The sequence below is a fragment of the Pantherophis guttatus genome, chromosome 2 (genome assembly GCF_059756535.1).
Source record: "Pantherophis guttatus breed Tessera chromosome 2, ASM5975653v1, whole genome shotgun sequence".
Lineage (NCBI taxonomy): Eukaryota > Metazoa > Chordata > Lepidosauria > Squamata > Colubridae > Pantherophis > Pantherophis guttatus.
This window is the reverse complement of record NC_142064.1, coordinates 220,069,408-220,086,487: the sequence shown is the minus strand read 5'-3', so window position 1 is coordinate 220,086,487 and position 17,080 is coordinate 220,069,408. Positions and strand designations below refer to the sequence as shown.

At 36.9% G+C, this 17,080-nt stretch overlaps 1 protein-coding gene across 3 annotated transcripts in view; it reads right to left on the bottom strand.

Moving 5' to 3' along the window:
• Positions 1-17,080, bottom strand: part of CACNA2D3 (calcium voltage-gated channel auxiliary subunit alpha2delta 3) — a 563,616-nt gene that overhangs the window by 39,069 nt on the left and 507,467 nt on the right. For all 3 annotated transcript variants that reach the window (XM_060688326.2, XM_060688328.2, XM_060688327.2), the window contains 4 exons: positions 12,018-12,079; positions 11,393-11,437; positions 9,850-9,912; positions 7,095-7,165 (listed from right to left, as the gene is read on the bottom strand). In XM_060688326.2, coding sequence (XP_060544309.2) covers positions 7,095-7,165; positions 9,850-9,912; positions 11,393-11,437; positions 12,018-12,079 — 241 coding nt within the window. The remainder of the gene's footprint in view (positions 1-7,094; positions 7,166-9,849; positions 9,913-11,392; positions 11,438-12,017; positions 12,080-17,080) is intronic.

The window sequence follows — 17,080 nt, the reverse complement described above, 5'->3', positions numbered from 1 at the left end:
GGCAGAGATTTGGCCTCCAAAAACACTTTTAAGAAATGATTCAATGAGAGAGAGAGGGAGGGAGGGAGAGAGAGAGAGAGACAGAGAGAAAGAGAATAAATCTACATAGCTTGTGTTTTTTTAAGCACAAATTCCTTTAATTTGCACACTGTATTCTTAACTATTAGACTATATTAATAATGCTCATTTTACATGAGATAGTATTAACGCTAGTTGTTCTCTTAATGTCAACAACTATTATTAATATTTTGACTTCACTAAAGTTTTCATCAATGAATTAAATTAAAATGGTTAAGTTTGAAAGGCAAACTTTCAATGGTTAAGTTTATAGCAATCAATCTGGGTCATTGAAAAGGATTGTTGTATTTTTCTCCTGGGTTTCTTCCTGTGACATATCCTGCTGGCACTTGGCAGTGAGATGACATCTCTGCTCCAAGAAATTAAATAAGTGCTCCTCTTTGATTTCTTAAAGAAGGACATCGCATGAGAGGAGGCCAGTAGCAGGAGTGAAATCCAGCAGGTTCTGACAGGTTCTGGAGAACCGGTAGCGGAAATTCTGAGTAGTTCGGAGAACCAGCAAATATCACTTCTGGCTGGCCCCAGAGTGGGGTGGGAATGGAGATTTTGCAATATCCTTTCCCCAGGAGGGGGAGGGAATGGGGATTTTGCAGTATCCTTCTCCTGCCACGCCACCAAGCCACACTACACCCACCAAGCCATGCCCACAGAACCGGTAGTAAAAAAATTGAATTCCACCACTAGGATCAGGCCAGTAGGATCAGGAGTGGAGACCCAGCCTCAGCCCCAAGAAGAAGTCTGGTCTCAAAGGATCAGAAGAAAACAGCCTGAAATTAGATTACTCCATTACAAAAAGAATAGAAGGAAAAATCTGCCTACCACAAATAAAGTGGTTTCAAGCACTGCCCGGGTGAGGGGCAAAACTGAGAATTTAAAACTGGATATCATTATAAATAAAGCTTGAGTCTGACTCATGAAAAGGTGGAGTATTTTTTCTGTCATTAGCTTTTTTCCCTTCCTGTCTGCCTGTCATAAATTCTCCTGTCATCTGTATCCTCAAATGCCTGGATGCACCTGTTCCTAGATCTGTGCCGCCAAGAAAAGCCCAAGTCTGTCCTTAGATGGAAAGGGGAAAAAAAGGATTTTGCTCTGGGCCAGGTAGTCTATGTGCCACTTTTAAAAAATCTTTCATGAAACAGTGCAGTTTTTTTTAAAAAAATAAACTTCATTACCTCATTTCCTTTTGAAGGGCTATTGAACAATTATTGTCAGAACTAGTTGTAACTAAATTTAGAAAATGCCCTGCAATCAAACAAATATATTTATTTTTCATTTAAAATTTCTACGTGCCTTATATTTTAAGAATAGCCCATTGCTTTGAGCATATTTGAGCATATTATGGCTGGTTGCACAGTCAGCCAGATGTTTTTACTGGATTGGCATTTTTATCCACTTATTGAGTCTTTCCCAAGGACCTGGGATAGGCAAATATGGTGTATTAAAAGTGTAGTTGCAGGATGTAAGCTGTTCTGAGTAAAGCTGCCATTTGCAATTGACTGATGGTGATTCTGTCATTGCTGATGGTGTTCAAATGGTATTCCAGATGTTTTGGGATTGCATCCAAGATGCTTATTACTATTAAGACTATCTTCGCTTTCTTTTGGTGCAGTGGTTCTACTTGTATTTGCAGGGCTTTCATTTTATAATTTTCTTCAATTCCTTCTTTTTTTATTCTGCTGTTTCCATAAATACTGCCACATCCACTATTCAGACTTTTTTTGTTTTTGTTGTCAACAATTGTTAAGTCTGCAGTGTTGTATGGCAGGTGTTTGTTTGTTTGAATTCTAAAGTCCCAGAGCACTTTAACACAGGGGTGAAATCCAGAAGGTTCTGACAGGTTCTGGAGAACCGGTAGTGGAAGTTTTGAGCAGTTTGGAGAACTGGTAGCAGAAATTTTGAGAACTGGAAAATACCACCTCTGGCTGGCCCCAGTGGAGTGGGAATGGAGATTTTGCAATATCCTTCCCCTGCAACGCCCACCAAGCCACGCCCACAGAACCGATAGTAAAAAAAAAAAAATGGATTTTCCCACTGCTTTAATGTCTTCATTTTCTATTACTTTGACCATTTTGTGGTCCCACCTTTTCTTGCTTTCAGGCACCTGGTATTTCTTGCGGTGCACCATTGTTGTTATTTGAATGCCATTTTCTGTAAATATTATGCGTGATCTTCTTGCAGCAACTAACTAGCGAGTCCGCTGTTTCTTCATCTTTTTTGCACAGACAACATTTGCTGTCTGTCGCTGTCATCTCAACTCTGGCTTTGTATGCATTTGTTCTTAAGGCTTGGTCTTGTGCAGTCAGAATTAGTCCCAGATGAAGTTGTGTAAAGGTCTTAAGGGTCATAGCTGCCACCCATCATTTTGCAGGAGCTGTGACTCCAGTAGGATCTCCAAGTTACATCACACTCTTGAATGAAGAACTGCCCCCCCCCAATCCAAAGTCAGATATGAAATCTAGGAAGCCCCAAAACCCACAGCACTTGGTTTTGTTAGGATTGAGTTGGATTTAACTTCCTGAAAGGAAACCTAAGATGTGATTCAGGGATGTACATATTTTTGATTCTGAAATTTGTTTGGGATTAGGTTTGTAAGAGTCAAGTCTGATTCTTGATTTTGTTTATTTGCCTATTTATTTATTAGACTTGCATGCCGCCCATGTCACCTAGTGGCAACTCAAGTTAAAAATGCAGAAGGTGCTTTGTTTGCGCATGAGTTCAAGTGGAAATATGTATTCTATTGTAATTGTTTTATGCATTTACTTCACTCAATGTTAGTACCACTCAATTCCAGACTAGTCTTGGGCAGCTCACAATATGATAAACAATAAAAATGCAAAACAAAACAAAATGGAATCCAGTCACTCTATATAAAAACAAAAAGAAAACACATCTGAAAAGTGGCTCCATCCCTGCTAACCCAATGCCTGCGAGGATAACCAGGTCTTCAGGACTTCACCAAAAACTAACAGGATGGGCACATGGATTTCAATGGTGATTTCATTCTAGAGGGCAGGTCCAGGGACAGAAAAGGCATCATTGCTGGTCCTGATAGACCCTTGTTTAATCAAAGGAACCCAGAGTGCATTAATTCTTCTGGCATTTCTGGCTATGCAGAAAACATGACAGACAGGCCATTCTGTGCTCTGAAGGTGATGACCAACAGCTTGAATTATACCCCAAAGCAAACTGGCAACCAATGTCACTCATGAAGCAATGTCACTCAGCTTTGAGTGGCTTTTTAGAGGAACCCATGAAAAGCATATTGCTGTTGCAGTGCACAAGTCTGTGTCTAGGTAGGACATGAGTGACAATTTGAAGGGACTTCCAATCCAGGAAGGGGCTCAACTGGAGCACTAGATGAAGCTGTGCAAAGGCCCTCTTGGCTGCATCTACCACCTATTCTTTGACTCCAATACACTATTACAGGGGCAAATCTCCCTCTCTCCCCCTCTCCCTCCCCTCTCTCTCACATACACACACACACACACACACACACTGAGAACATGATGCTTTTATATAAACCATATAGACAGATATAAGGTGTCAAAATAAAATAAAAATAAAAAATGTTAAAGAGATTGGAAATATTTTAGAAGGAATCAAATTTGTGTTTGCTTTGTAGTTTAACGTCAATCCTACAATTATTATAGGGACAATGAGTTTATCACTGTAAATAGTGAGTAGACATCTGGCTCTCCAAACAGTTTAAATTTCAACCACAAACAGCCTAGCCAGCATGGACAATGGTTACCACTGCTGAGTACTGTAATTCAGTAAAATTCAGGAAAACTTTAGTTCAGAAAGATACATCTTGATCTGATGAAGCATGGTAATTCATGTTTTTATGTAAAGTTCAATATCTACTTATTATACAAAGTATATATTAAATTCTCTGCAGTCAAAGCTGATGGAACCTCCTGGAAAAACTATTCCTAACTATATAGATACTGACTAAGATTACTCAGTGGTAGTTATGGGAAGATTCTGAGTCCCTAAAATTTATAAATTTTGTATATTGCTATGCGGCTTATAGGACTTCTTTTGCTGCAGATCCAAGACGAGTTTCAAGTAAATTATTTTAAAATCCCATTGAAAGGATTAAAAAACAATAACAATCCTATCAGTAAGAGCTGCATGGAATGGAATCAGGCACTTATCCAGGCAGATAATGGGCAAAAATCTATCACAGAATCTTTAACTTGAATTCCTGCATGGAGCTAAATGTTCTATGTAACGGTAAAAAAGGCTTCTTCTAAAGCAATGATTCTATATGGGGGAAAAAAGCAAATTATGGCCAATTCTTAATAATCTGTTGTACCATTATGGTCGCTTACATACTGAATTCCATATGGGAACAGTGACATACATCAACAATCATGCACCATGAATGCCAAATGGAATGATGTAATTACTTCTCAGTATAATTTTCTGGGGTCCACAGTTCATCTGGAAAAATTACCACACTTACTTGATACAATCTATTTGGTACCTATAGTTTGGCAGAACCAATAGTTCTACCAAACCAGTTTGGATTGGCTGAGAATTAAAAACAAACCTGGATGGATTCTGAACTAATTTAATGGGATCTTATAACTTCCTTCCTTACCTCAGCATCACCCAATATGGCCTATTCTATCAAACTGCCCAACTTTGATCTTCCCTTCCCTTCATCATAACAGCCACTATCAGTTTTACAGAGGAAAAGAAAAATGAATTATTTTATTTATTAAATTTATACCCGTTTCACTGTTCCAAGTGTCTCTGGGAAGCTTTACGGCTAATTATATAATTTGACAATTCAAATTTTTTGGCAATAACCAGCTCCTTGTATTTAAACCACCAGCTCATTTTTATAAGGTGCTTTCAACATGGAGCTTGTCTGTTCTCAGCTGACTTTGATATTGGGAATTTTATAAGCATTAATGCTTAATCCATGAGCTATTCCAAATTAGCTATCAGAATTATAAAAATGGGTATCGGCACTTTATCCATAGTCTCTTTGCTTTATTCCTGTCAGATAGAACATTTAACAAAAAGCATGAAATATTTTGTAAATATGAATCACTGCTCTTAATCCTCACCCTCCTCCTTCTGCCCTCAGTTTGTTGATTGGAGGATATTTGGATTGGCTTTATATATTTCCTCCACTGGCAGAGAGAATATCCAGTGGGAGAAGAGTATATTGTTATGGAAATCTCATTCTTTGCCCATGGAAACCTTTCCAAGTATAGATCAAATTTTTGGGTCCCTACCAGGTGTGGTTTTCTTAAGTGATGGTGGATCTGCCTTTTAAGCACATCCATTCCCACAAAGTCCCTTTGCATCAGCATAAATAGCATGAATTGTGTATCTTATCATTATGGAAGACATGTCAGCAATACTGTTTTATACATAAATATATCTTGCAATTGTTCATGCACATTTATGTCGCCAGCCAACGTATCTCTAATATCATCAGAAGCACACTTCTCTCCCCCGCAACCTCTGAAATCTGCATTGTCCCTACCCTGTCCTTATTTAAACAAGCTTTTAAAGCACAGTTCTTCCAAGCCTTGGGCTAGATTAAATGGCCCAGCCCAAAACTAGATGAGCAGTTTATTAGAAATAGTATTATTTTTCCAGACTTCATCTTTTTTAATGCTTTGATTCTGTTTTTATATTGTTTGTAAGATCATGACTTAAACTGTGTATTGTCCAGTGTCATAATAGGAAGCTTATCCTCTTTTTTTTTTACATCCCCCTTATATTCCATCCATTTTTTGGGAAGCTTAATTTATACTTTTAATATCTTTTAATACAGGATAGTTACTTTTTGTTACAGCCATCATTCCACTTTTACTTTAGTTTCTTTCCTTCACTATATGTGTTCCTTCCTTCACTAGGCAGTGTTCCAATCTTGTGAGATTTGTTGCAATCTATTAGAAGCAGTATTAAATTAGAACAAGTCATTTTCTTGTGTTGAATTACCAACCCAAGACCTCATCTGTAAGTGTTGCTCTTCTTCAATATGGTTGAAATTTTGGTTACTTGTTTAAAAATGAACTATTTAAAAATGATGCTTGAGCTCTGGAAGCACTTAAACTATCACTGGATAGTCTTGCACACAAATTATTTCCTAGCCTAATCCATCTTGGAAGATGTTTTGGGAATAAAATTGAGAGGGGAGGGGAAATAATTTTATAGTAGAGAAAAGATGAGGAATGAAATCAGACAGAGTTACTTCACTACTGTATAATGCCAAATAGTTTGTTTCTTTTGAATTGGCCTAGCCTTTCAGCTGACTTTAATGCACACTTGAATTCCTATAAAAAGCTGTCTCAAAATGTGACTATCCTTTCCCAGCACTGAAACAAGGATGATAAATATGGGAATAACCACATTTTTTTTTCTTTTAACGACCCTGTAATCCAGGGCTGTCAAATTCCCGGTCCATGGGCCGGATGCGTCATGTGCTGGCCACGCTCACATCCGGTTTAGCAAAGGGGAAAAAAGTCCCGAGACATCACGTGACACCGCCGTGATGATGTGAATTTGACACCCCTGCTGTAATCCCTTGCATTGGGATGGATTCAGGGCAATTGAATGGAGCTGAGCATTTACCGGCCAGATGTCCTTCCTGATGCCTATGCAAAGCTCACAGCAGATATTTTCTGAGAGAGAAATACCTGCTAGTACCTAAGATTGAACTCACAGCCTCCTGATTGTTAGGCAAGAGCTCTACCATTAGGCCACCACACCATTCATGGGAACAATCACAGAGATTTATTGAAATTGCAATTTGATTATTAATTTGTGTGTGGTGGGGATATCGGGTTGGCTATCATCCTGGAAAATAAGCATGTTAAAGGAATTACGAATAACAGTTTATGATTGCATTTTGGTACAAAGATGAATGTCATTTTGGGATGTCACCTGTACTGAAGTACAAGACACTAAGATCAAGAAGATACATAAAAGAGATATACAAACCAATCTTTGCACATGTTGGACGTATATACATATGCTCATATCCTTACCTTTTAAATGAGTCCATTATTAGCAATTTGTTCATCACTGCACCTTCAATCTCACCAAAGAAGTTTCCAGTCTGAAGCCAAAAGAAAATGTCCAGAAATTTCAGATAAATGCAAATCAACACTGGTTACAATTTTATTCCTATAAAACGATCAGAAAAATTTTAAAAAGCATGAAATAAAGTCCTTTACTGTTGTAAAAGTTGAAAAGAGTTTAAATATCATGATGAATTATAAAGCTTACAAACTAATTCCTTGAAAGTTGTGAGAGTTTACATAATAGATTGCAGTTTATTGTGTAACATCTAATGCTGTAAATATATATATATATATATATATATATATATATATATATATATATATATATATATATATAAAAAAATGTGCTGAACTCAAGCTTCTAAAGAAAATGCTTTAATCTGAACATAAACCCATTTGATCAAAGTTCTATTTCACAAAAGTATAAATAGGGTTAGAAAGAAAATTCTAAACAAATAATAAAAAGTGTTTTCTTTAATAATTCCTACACGACTTATTTAATGCTCTGCATTTTAATCACAGACATAAATATTTAGTTTTATATTACGAAATGAGCTCTTTAGACTCTATTTACTACACTAAAAAGGAATTAACAAAGATAAGTTTGAGATAAGAATTCAAAGTCTTAGGTTGTGGATTTTCTGGCCAATCTCTTCTGGCCAAAGAGATTTGGCTAGGCTTTTCCCCTTGATATTCAAATCCCCCATATATGCAGCATATGTCATTTTGCAATACAGGAAACAACTTTTGTTTATTCCTTAAAAAAGTAATCCCAGCATTTCTACAGGGGAAAAAGGATTTGCATGAGTTCTATGAAGTTTGCTTTAACAAAATACTGATATACCTATATCCTCTTTATCTCCTATCTGCTCCCACTCATAATAATACATATCTCCTCCCACTCATGACTATAACAATGTTGCTTGTATTTTTATGACTTATATTGCTCTGTTTCCTAGTATGATTTGATTGCTTATTAGTAACCTATGACTATCACTAAGTATCTTATGATTCTTGATGAATGTATTCTTGGCTTCAAATATGCCCCTGGGAGTTTGCTGGCAAAGAAATTACAAGTGAGGCCAAAAATAGAAGATTCTTTTTTTTTTTTGGTTAATATAGTAAGAGCTCCCTTTTTATATCCAAATTATTTGAGTGGGTAAAATTCATATGAGCATTTGCCTTTTATAGCTTGAACACATTCAGTTCTGAAAGCCTGTCTGAGGATGTCAGTCAGCAAATAAATCTAAACATGCCTCACTTTCAGAAGAACATATCCAAGTTACTGAAAAAAGAATGAAATTTATGCTTAAAATATACAAGAGTTTTTAATCAACTTTAAAAGTTAACTTTCAACATAATATGGGTTAAATAATTTGAAACAAAGGGTATGATCCGTTTTAATTCCCATTGTTCGGAAATATTAAAATCTGTGGTTTGTTTATAATGAAATTGTGGAACATAACTTTCTGCTTAACTTTAGCTAGATTATGTCCTAGAATTTTCTCTTCTACAGAAGTTAATTTGATCTGCTCAATTACTGTATACACAATACGACTAATTTTGTAGAATATACAATTGTACTGCTTTTTCAGTAACCCATGAAAGAGGATGTTTATAGAATTCCCATAAAAGGGAAATGGAAGCATATTCCATTATTTTTCAAGTTATAGTCCTGTTTCCATAAATTATATTCATTAGTGGAATCCAATGTAGTTTTTTCCATTGACAGAACTTTTCAATTACAGAATCCCCTTCATCAACCCTCGAACTCAGCTGAGTTACATAACTTTTTAAAATAAATCTGGGGTAAACAGGATAAATTCAGCAGAGAAGAAGAAACAAGATATCTGCTCATTAGCATTTGATTGTGCCCTGCATCTGAAAATATCTGATTACCCAATATTTTTTTTAGTTACTATTGCAAGGACCATTGTCTTATGGCTCTGTTTACTTCAAAAAGATTAAATGTTACATTTATCATCTTTAAAGTTATCATGGAGGAGATAGAAGCCATTACAATATAAACATTGCTATTTAGTTAGCTGGAAGTCTGACACTAAGGAGTCATCTGGTAACATCTGTTCTGGCTGTGACATTTGTTAAATGGCTTACTGTAAACATTTACAAATGCTTATGACTTTTAATAAAAGTTGTTAGTCAGAAAAGGTGCTATCAGACTTCTTATATTTCACAAGTTCTATATAATTTTCATTGCTGAATCAAAGACTTCAGCTGCTGCATCAGGTTTGGCAAAAACCCAGATCATGTACTGTCTTCTACTTTTATTTCCTTTTCTAATAACTTAATTATTCCTGTAAAATCCTATGCAATTATCAATTGCTGTAACTTGCTCATATAAAATTGCCAAAATGTTCAAAATCTAAACACAAACATTTCTAAATTGGGCAAAAGGCTTGAGCTGAAATCCATATTTAACATAAGTGTCTTCAGGCATGGTAGACATGTCTGAAGAAGCGGTTCTATAACTTAAAGTTTTATGAGGTTAAAAGCAGACCCACCCAATGAAAATTCATTATTACAGACCATCAGAAAGAAAATTATTTCAGACCCTCTGAAAAGAAAACTGTGCTTTGGGGCAAGGCGTCTTTTTAAAATTCTTTTCATCTCATGCTATTCATTATTTCTGTATACCACCAGCAAAAGGCATTGCATAGCACTGGATTTTTGAGAAGGAAAGAAACAGATTTCTACGTACTTGCGTGTAGTCTTCTGAAACTAATATAAACCCATTATTATCGATGAGGTAACAGTTAATATTCTGTAAAGTAACAAAAAAAATGTGTTAATGTGTTCTTTCATTTCAATATTGTATTTTTCACTCAGGCAGGAAATAATATTCCTGTTTTGGTTTTAAAAATTAATCTGTAGTGCAGATTAACTTCACTGAGACTCAAGTGACTATCAATGTAATCATCTTGGAAAAAGGGAACTGGAGAAATGTTTGGCAAACTGCAAGAGCCAAACACGGATATTATAGGGAAGGGGTGTCAAACTCAAGGTCCACGGGCCAGATCCAGCCTGCAGGGTGGTTAGATTTGGCCTGCAGGGCTGCCCTGGAAACAGCGAAGGACTGGCCTGCGGTGCCTCTGCCAGAGAAAACAGAGCCGGGGAGGGAGGCGCATGGCTCTCCTGGGCTCCGTTTTCACTGGCAGAGGGCTGCAGGATGTTGAGCTGGCCACACGCACCCCGGCCACACCCACTTGGTCCACCAAGATCCAACACAACCATGATGGGGCCCTCAATGAAACCGAGTTTGACACCCCTGTTTGTCTACTTGTTTCATGAAGTGATCATTCGAGAAAGGAGAACTGTATACAGAGAAGCACATTTATAGGATTAAAAACTTTAGATACCAGTATATACTAGAATAGATATATAAGAGGTTTCTGAAAAGAGCCCAAAATGTAACTTAAACAATAAATACCCAGTACTTCTACATTTTTCTAAACCAAGAAATGAAAACTGATCTTGAAATTCAGTTTCATAATTTTTCACATTTACTTTTAATCGGTACATTTTAAATTTATACTGACATATCAAAGCGTTTCTCAAAAGATAGGCATAAGTGTAGTTAACAGAATATTCACAAGAAAAACTTGTATATATGTTGTCTGAAAAATCAGAATAAAAGCATCCTCTCAAACATTTTTCAGACCAACACTCAGACTTGGAAGTTTGAATAAAAAGAACTTTATGTTAAAAATGCTACTCATTGAAAAGATATTGGCTGCCACATTAAAGGGCAGGTTAGTCATTCAGCAAGACTAAACAGTAAATCATTTCCTGAACTATGCTACTTCAGGTTATAGTTAAATTGTGGTGGCATAGTTAAATATTTTGCCATCAAACACATATACACAGAGTCAATAAAAATATCACATCAGGGACAAGACTGGAATGGATTATTTTTCAAATGTCAATGATTTTTTTTACATGAAATATTTTCCTTTTGGAAACATTCAGATGTGATACAGCACAGCCCATATTTACTACTACATCCGTGGTAAATGAGACCTTAGTTTTGAACAAGCAAATACTCAAGGCTAATTCTCCATGTCGTCTTCTAAAATTACATCTCTATTTCACAGTCAGGCATCAGTATTACCCAGGAGATAGAATATCTTTTCTAAACACACACTTGTTTGTTTCATTTTAGTATGAATATATGCTTTGCATAATTGTCTACAGTTTCAGTGCTAAGAAAAATTGGCAGTGCATGTATGAAATATCTTGCTTACCTCGTCATCACAGCTTATAGAACACCGACCATCAAGAGATGTGCACTGTAAAAGGAGAAGATTGATAGTATTAAAACAAGTTTAGAATTTGCATCTTCTGGGTGCAGAGAAATATGTAACTTTTAGATAAGATATGGTGTGCAATAAAAGAAATAAATATTTTTTGTGTTGGGTTCATAAAACTACATATGGTAACAAGCAACAATTAATTGACTGTTGCAAAATAAAAAACTGAGTCAACACAAAAGTGCACTATATTTGAACGCAATAAATATCTCTCTGATCCAAAAATGTCTTCAGACATTTGGAAGAACTGTTGGAAATGAGAAATAAATTTGAGTCATCCACATTTGGTGACTTGTGCCCCACATTTTGAGTGATTTCTCTTGGCATTTGTGTTAAACTCAACTCAAAAAAATAAATTCTGGCTCATTGGCTATTTAAACCTTGCTTCATCTTTAACTGATGATGGTGACCACATGATGGAATTTATTTACCAAAACATTTTCTGCCAGTTATATTTAACTTGCAGAAATAACAGATTTTGTCAGATGTTTTCCTGATTCTCTCCAGCTTTAATGTTAGCCAGTGACTCAAGTTTTTTAAATACACAATAATAACATACCTGTCTACTGGCAGTCCAAAATTTCCTTTGGAAAAACTCCAGTTTCATCTGGATACCTACAGCTGATTGAAATGATGAACAACAGGTATTTTAAAAGCTGTTTTCATACAGAGATTTACAAGTCCATTTTTTATAATCTGAAAAGTGTAAAACAAGAGCATATAACTATACAATTCTACATCAAATAAAATAGAAAAACAAAGTGGGCAGCAAGTAAAATTTAACAAATAGATTTTCAAACTGAGGGGCTTAGATATGTAAGCAGGGATTCAGATAGACACAAAGTTCTTTATTTGATGTTAAACATCTCTGATTCACTCTAACCTCATTTCGGAACCTGGCTCGGCTTCTTTAGCAAATCTAATATTAAAGAGCCCCTAAATAACTTTATATTAATCCTAATGTGTCCAAGTATGAATCTAGATTCCTGCACAGCTCTGAGCAAGTGTGGCAATATCTTGGAATCAAGGTTTGATCCTAAAGTGGTTTATATTTCATTATCTAAGAAAAGGTCTTCATTATTTTCTACTACAACTTAGTTCAGCGGTACCCAATTCTTTGTGGCTTGGCGGCCCAGTGGAGGGAGAGGGGAACTGTACCATGTGAGCAGCGGGTTGGCACACATGCAACTCAACAGGTGAGCATGTGCACTGGCCCACCTCTCGTGTGACCCGGTTCCAAATAGGCCCTGGCCCAGTAGTGGCTTGCGGTCCGGGGATTGGGGAACCTTGATTTAGCGTACATATGTACTGTATATACTCATGGATAAACTGAGAATTTTAGGCTCCAAAATGCAGCTCCAAAACTAGATTGGTTTATCCATGTATGGCATCAGCTGTAATACTTGTCTTTAAAGTATGTATGTATATATACTTGACGAGCCAAACCAAAATACCATGAAAAATATGCCACCTGCAGATAAGCCAATTTTCATGGTGTTTTGGTTAAAAATTTGAGGGTCAGCTTCTTCATGCAAGTATATAGATTAAGAACAATGACTGAAGTATAAGTGTTCTAAGGAATAAAAATAGAAAAGCATTTTAATTACATTTCTAATTATGTTTAACTACTGTAGAAGAAACATTCCTTTATGTGTGCTGGACTCTTAGTTATTTTATGGATACATCCATGTTTTTTTCTCTGCAGAAATATTCTCTGCAGAAGCAGTTTGTTCTCTTGGAATTTTAAAAACTTTTTATCTTGCCTATGCTATGCTTGCCTTGCCTTGCTAGCAAGAATATTGCAGAAACATATAAAGGGACAGATCATCCGTTACACATTCGTATCAGCCATCCTGCCCCTTGATCACCTTGATTGCAGGTCCTTCTGAGTTCTAGTAATGCAGTCTCCCATCTAAGTATTAACTAGGCCTGATCCTACTTAGCTGCCAAGCTAAGATTCAGTAGGAATTGTCACTTGCTGAGACTAACTAATGAATTTATAAAATATTTTATGAAAAAAAAGTTAAAATCCTGGATTGGACTGTGCAAAACTGTTACTTCATGAAAATGGGGGAAAGTGAGAACTATTGATTTACTTTTATTGGTGTCAGTTTTACTTTAATGATTGGCTGGTGCTGTTTTAAATGGATTATGTAGGAAATCAAATATCAGGTAGAGCCTTTTGATCTGTTCCAGTTTACTATTATTCAGGCAGAACACCTGTCATTTTCAGTGGGAATTTTTCTTGTTTAAAATAGCATGACTAGATTTATTCTGTTTTCCCCAGGTGTGCAATCCACTATGATATCTTACACTTTTGGCACATTGGACACAGATACCATCAACTTAACTCTAGTAAAACTGAGACTATGGAGTCAAAACAATAGCATGTTCAAATAAACGTCTTACATGATACTTTGATGGGGGAAAATAAGGGGGGGAGGAGTTCTCCCACATTAATTTCATGGGGTCAGTGAAGAACTTTGCTTTAAAGAAAGAGAATATATTTTTAATTCAAGTAGCCATGCTGGGATGTAGTACTAATTTTTTTTTCAAATCTCAGAGGTAAACATATTGTAAATGTCACATAAGAAATTTATATAAAGAGTTGAACTACTTGAATTAGTGTATCTTTTTGTTCTCTACAATAAATGTTTAGATGATATCATATTCTAAGGACTAATCAAATATATTCTCAACAAACATGAACACTGGACCAAAATGAAAATCAATGGAGAGAAAAATACAATTTTACTTATACGTAAGAAAAATCAAATGTGCAGGTACAGATTAGCTGAAACCTTGCTCAATGGCAGTAACTATGAGAAGGATCTTGAAGTCGTAGTGGACAATCACTTAAATTATGAACCAGCAGTGTGCAGCAGCAGCATACAAAAAAGCCAACACAATCCTAGGCTGCATTAACAGAGGATTAGAATCAAAATTATGTGAAGTATTAGTACCACTTTATAAAGCTTTAGTAAGACCACACTTAGAATACTGCATCCAGTTTTGGACGCCATATTATAAAAAAGATGTAATGCACTGAAGACAAATTCCTTGTGTATGTCCAAACACACTTGGCCAATAAAAATTCTATCTATCTAAAATTAGGTTTCCTTCAGAAGTTGTAAGTGCCCCATCACTGGAGGCTTTTAAGAAGAGACTGGACAGCCACTTGTCTGGAATGGTATAGCGTTTCTTGATTGAGCAGGCAGTTGGACTAGAAGACGTCCTTGGAGCAATCCAACTGCCTGCTCAAGCAGCAGGCACTATACCATTCCAGACAAGGAATGTATATATTTCAATCTTTTTGAAATCAGCATCTGAAGTAAACACTCCACAACACTCTGGAATCTAAAAAATAATGAATTAAGAGTTTATGTTCCTGCCTTTCCTCCAGGAACTTGAAACACTTACAGGGGATTCTCCGTGTATTTTATTCCCTATAATAATAATCCTGTGAGGTAGGTTAAGCTGCAAGTGGCTGGCCCAAAGTCACCTTGTCAGTTTCCAAGGCTGAGGGTGAACTGATTCCTTCCATTCCTAACCAATATTACAATCACCTCATCATACTGAGTTCTTAGAACAAAGGTTAAAATAACCTATCAAAATAGAGAGCTACAAAGGATATTTTACAATAATTAAGCTGCCTTCTGCAGTTTAGAAACCTGGTACAGTGACCAGTCAAGTTACTGGATCAGTTGTGGGACATGGTGTCAGGTTCAAAGATTCAGGGCCATCCGTTAAATTGCATCATAGAGGATTTAGTCAAGCCAATACACAAGAATCTGGTCAATTAAAATTCAACATTAAATTGTTGACCCACCAGGTAATTCAAGAGGGATTGGACTTTGACCGTTTGTGGGAACACAACAACTCTAAGCTGAGGGTGCAATTAATTCTGCCCCTTCCCAGCTCTGGTTGCTCTTCTCTTACACAGAGGTACCTATTATTCTAGTGATCCACTAAACAAGGGAGTAGGGCATCTATAACTACAGCTTTATTCAAATGATAAAAAAGCCATTTGCATAGTTTTGCATCAAATGTCATTATACAGTTGGTCTGCAATACAGAAGGTTAAAAAAAAAAAATCCCGAATACTGTCTCCAATGTATTTCCTCATAAGGGAATCAGAGAGTAATTAAGAAGATAAACACACATTTATTTATTTAATTTATTTATTTATATTGCCGCCTATTCACCCATGGCGACTCAAGGTGGCTTACAGAATATAAAACCACATTTAAAACAATAAAAACTAACAAAAAGAATCAAATAAATTAATATAGTACAATAGAACAAAATCACCCCTCACCCCTTACCTTCCACCCCCCGCCCCAGCGATAGCAGATCACACGAGCCATTTAATGGATTCCATCCCACTCTGGGTTCCCTAGGCCTGCTGGCAGAATCAGATCTTCAGTGCCTTCCGGAAGAGTATTAGAGTAGAGGCCATTCTAATCTCTGGGGAAATGATGTTCCAGAGAGAGGGAGCCATCACGGAGAAGGTCCTTCTTCTGGGTTGTGTATCTCCCTTGGGGATGGGACCTGCAACATTACCTGCCTCCCCGCTCTGATAGGTCGGGAAGATGTGGCTGGCAAGAGAAGGTCCCTCAGATAACCTGGTCCCAAGCCATGAAGGGCTTAAAGGTGACAACCAGCACCTTGAATTGCACATGGAAGCAAATTGGCAATCAATGCAGCTCCCACAGGAGAGGTGACACATGTGCACACTGGGGTCTGCACAAAATCATGCAGGCCACTGCATTTTGCACCAACTGGAGTGTCCAAATGCTCTTCAAGGGCAGCAGCCCCATGTAGAGCACGTTGCAATAGTCAAGACGGGAAGTGACTAGGGCATGTGTGACTGTGAGTAGGGACTGTTGGTCCAGGAAAGGTTGTAACAGGCGCACAACCCACAGTTGCGCAAAGATCCTCCTGGGCATGACCACCACCCGCTCTTTGAGCAGGAGTCGTTAGTCCAGGAAAACCCCTAGATTACACACAGGGTCTGTTTGGAGTAGTGTCATCCCATCCAAGGCCAAAGTTGGCAATTCTCCCTGAGCCAACGAACCCCAAACCCAGAGCCACTCGGTCTTGCAAGGGTTTAGTTTCATCCCGTTGCTCCCCATCCAGCTCCTAACAACCTTTAGGTACTGCGAGAGGGACACATTTATTACAGTCACACAGACAAACACAAATCAGTCACAGATATGGGCCCCACATCTTCTGTGTACAAAAATGAGGAAACATTTGTCCTGCATTTTTAATAAGGATGTTGACATGCTGACATTTATGGAGGAGATTACCTGTTAAGAGATATACAGGCTAAATTCCTTAAAAGCAGCTTATCCATTTGTTATCATTATCCACTGTTAGGCATTTCTTTATTTAATATTTGTACAAAATATGTGGCATTTTCTAATCTCTGCAAAGGATAGTAGAACTCTATTTTGTACAATGATCTTTAGTGCTCAATATAAACATAAAGTACTTACTATGTTGGCTGAGAGCCTGCTAGCCTGAAGTACTCTGCTCTTTCATTTTAAGCCATGTTAAAATACAAAGTCATTAATTAAATCCCAGAAAGATGTTGATGTAAATGGAAATGTTAGGATT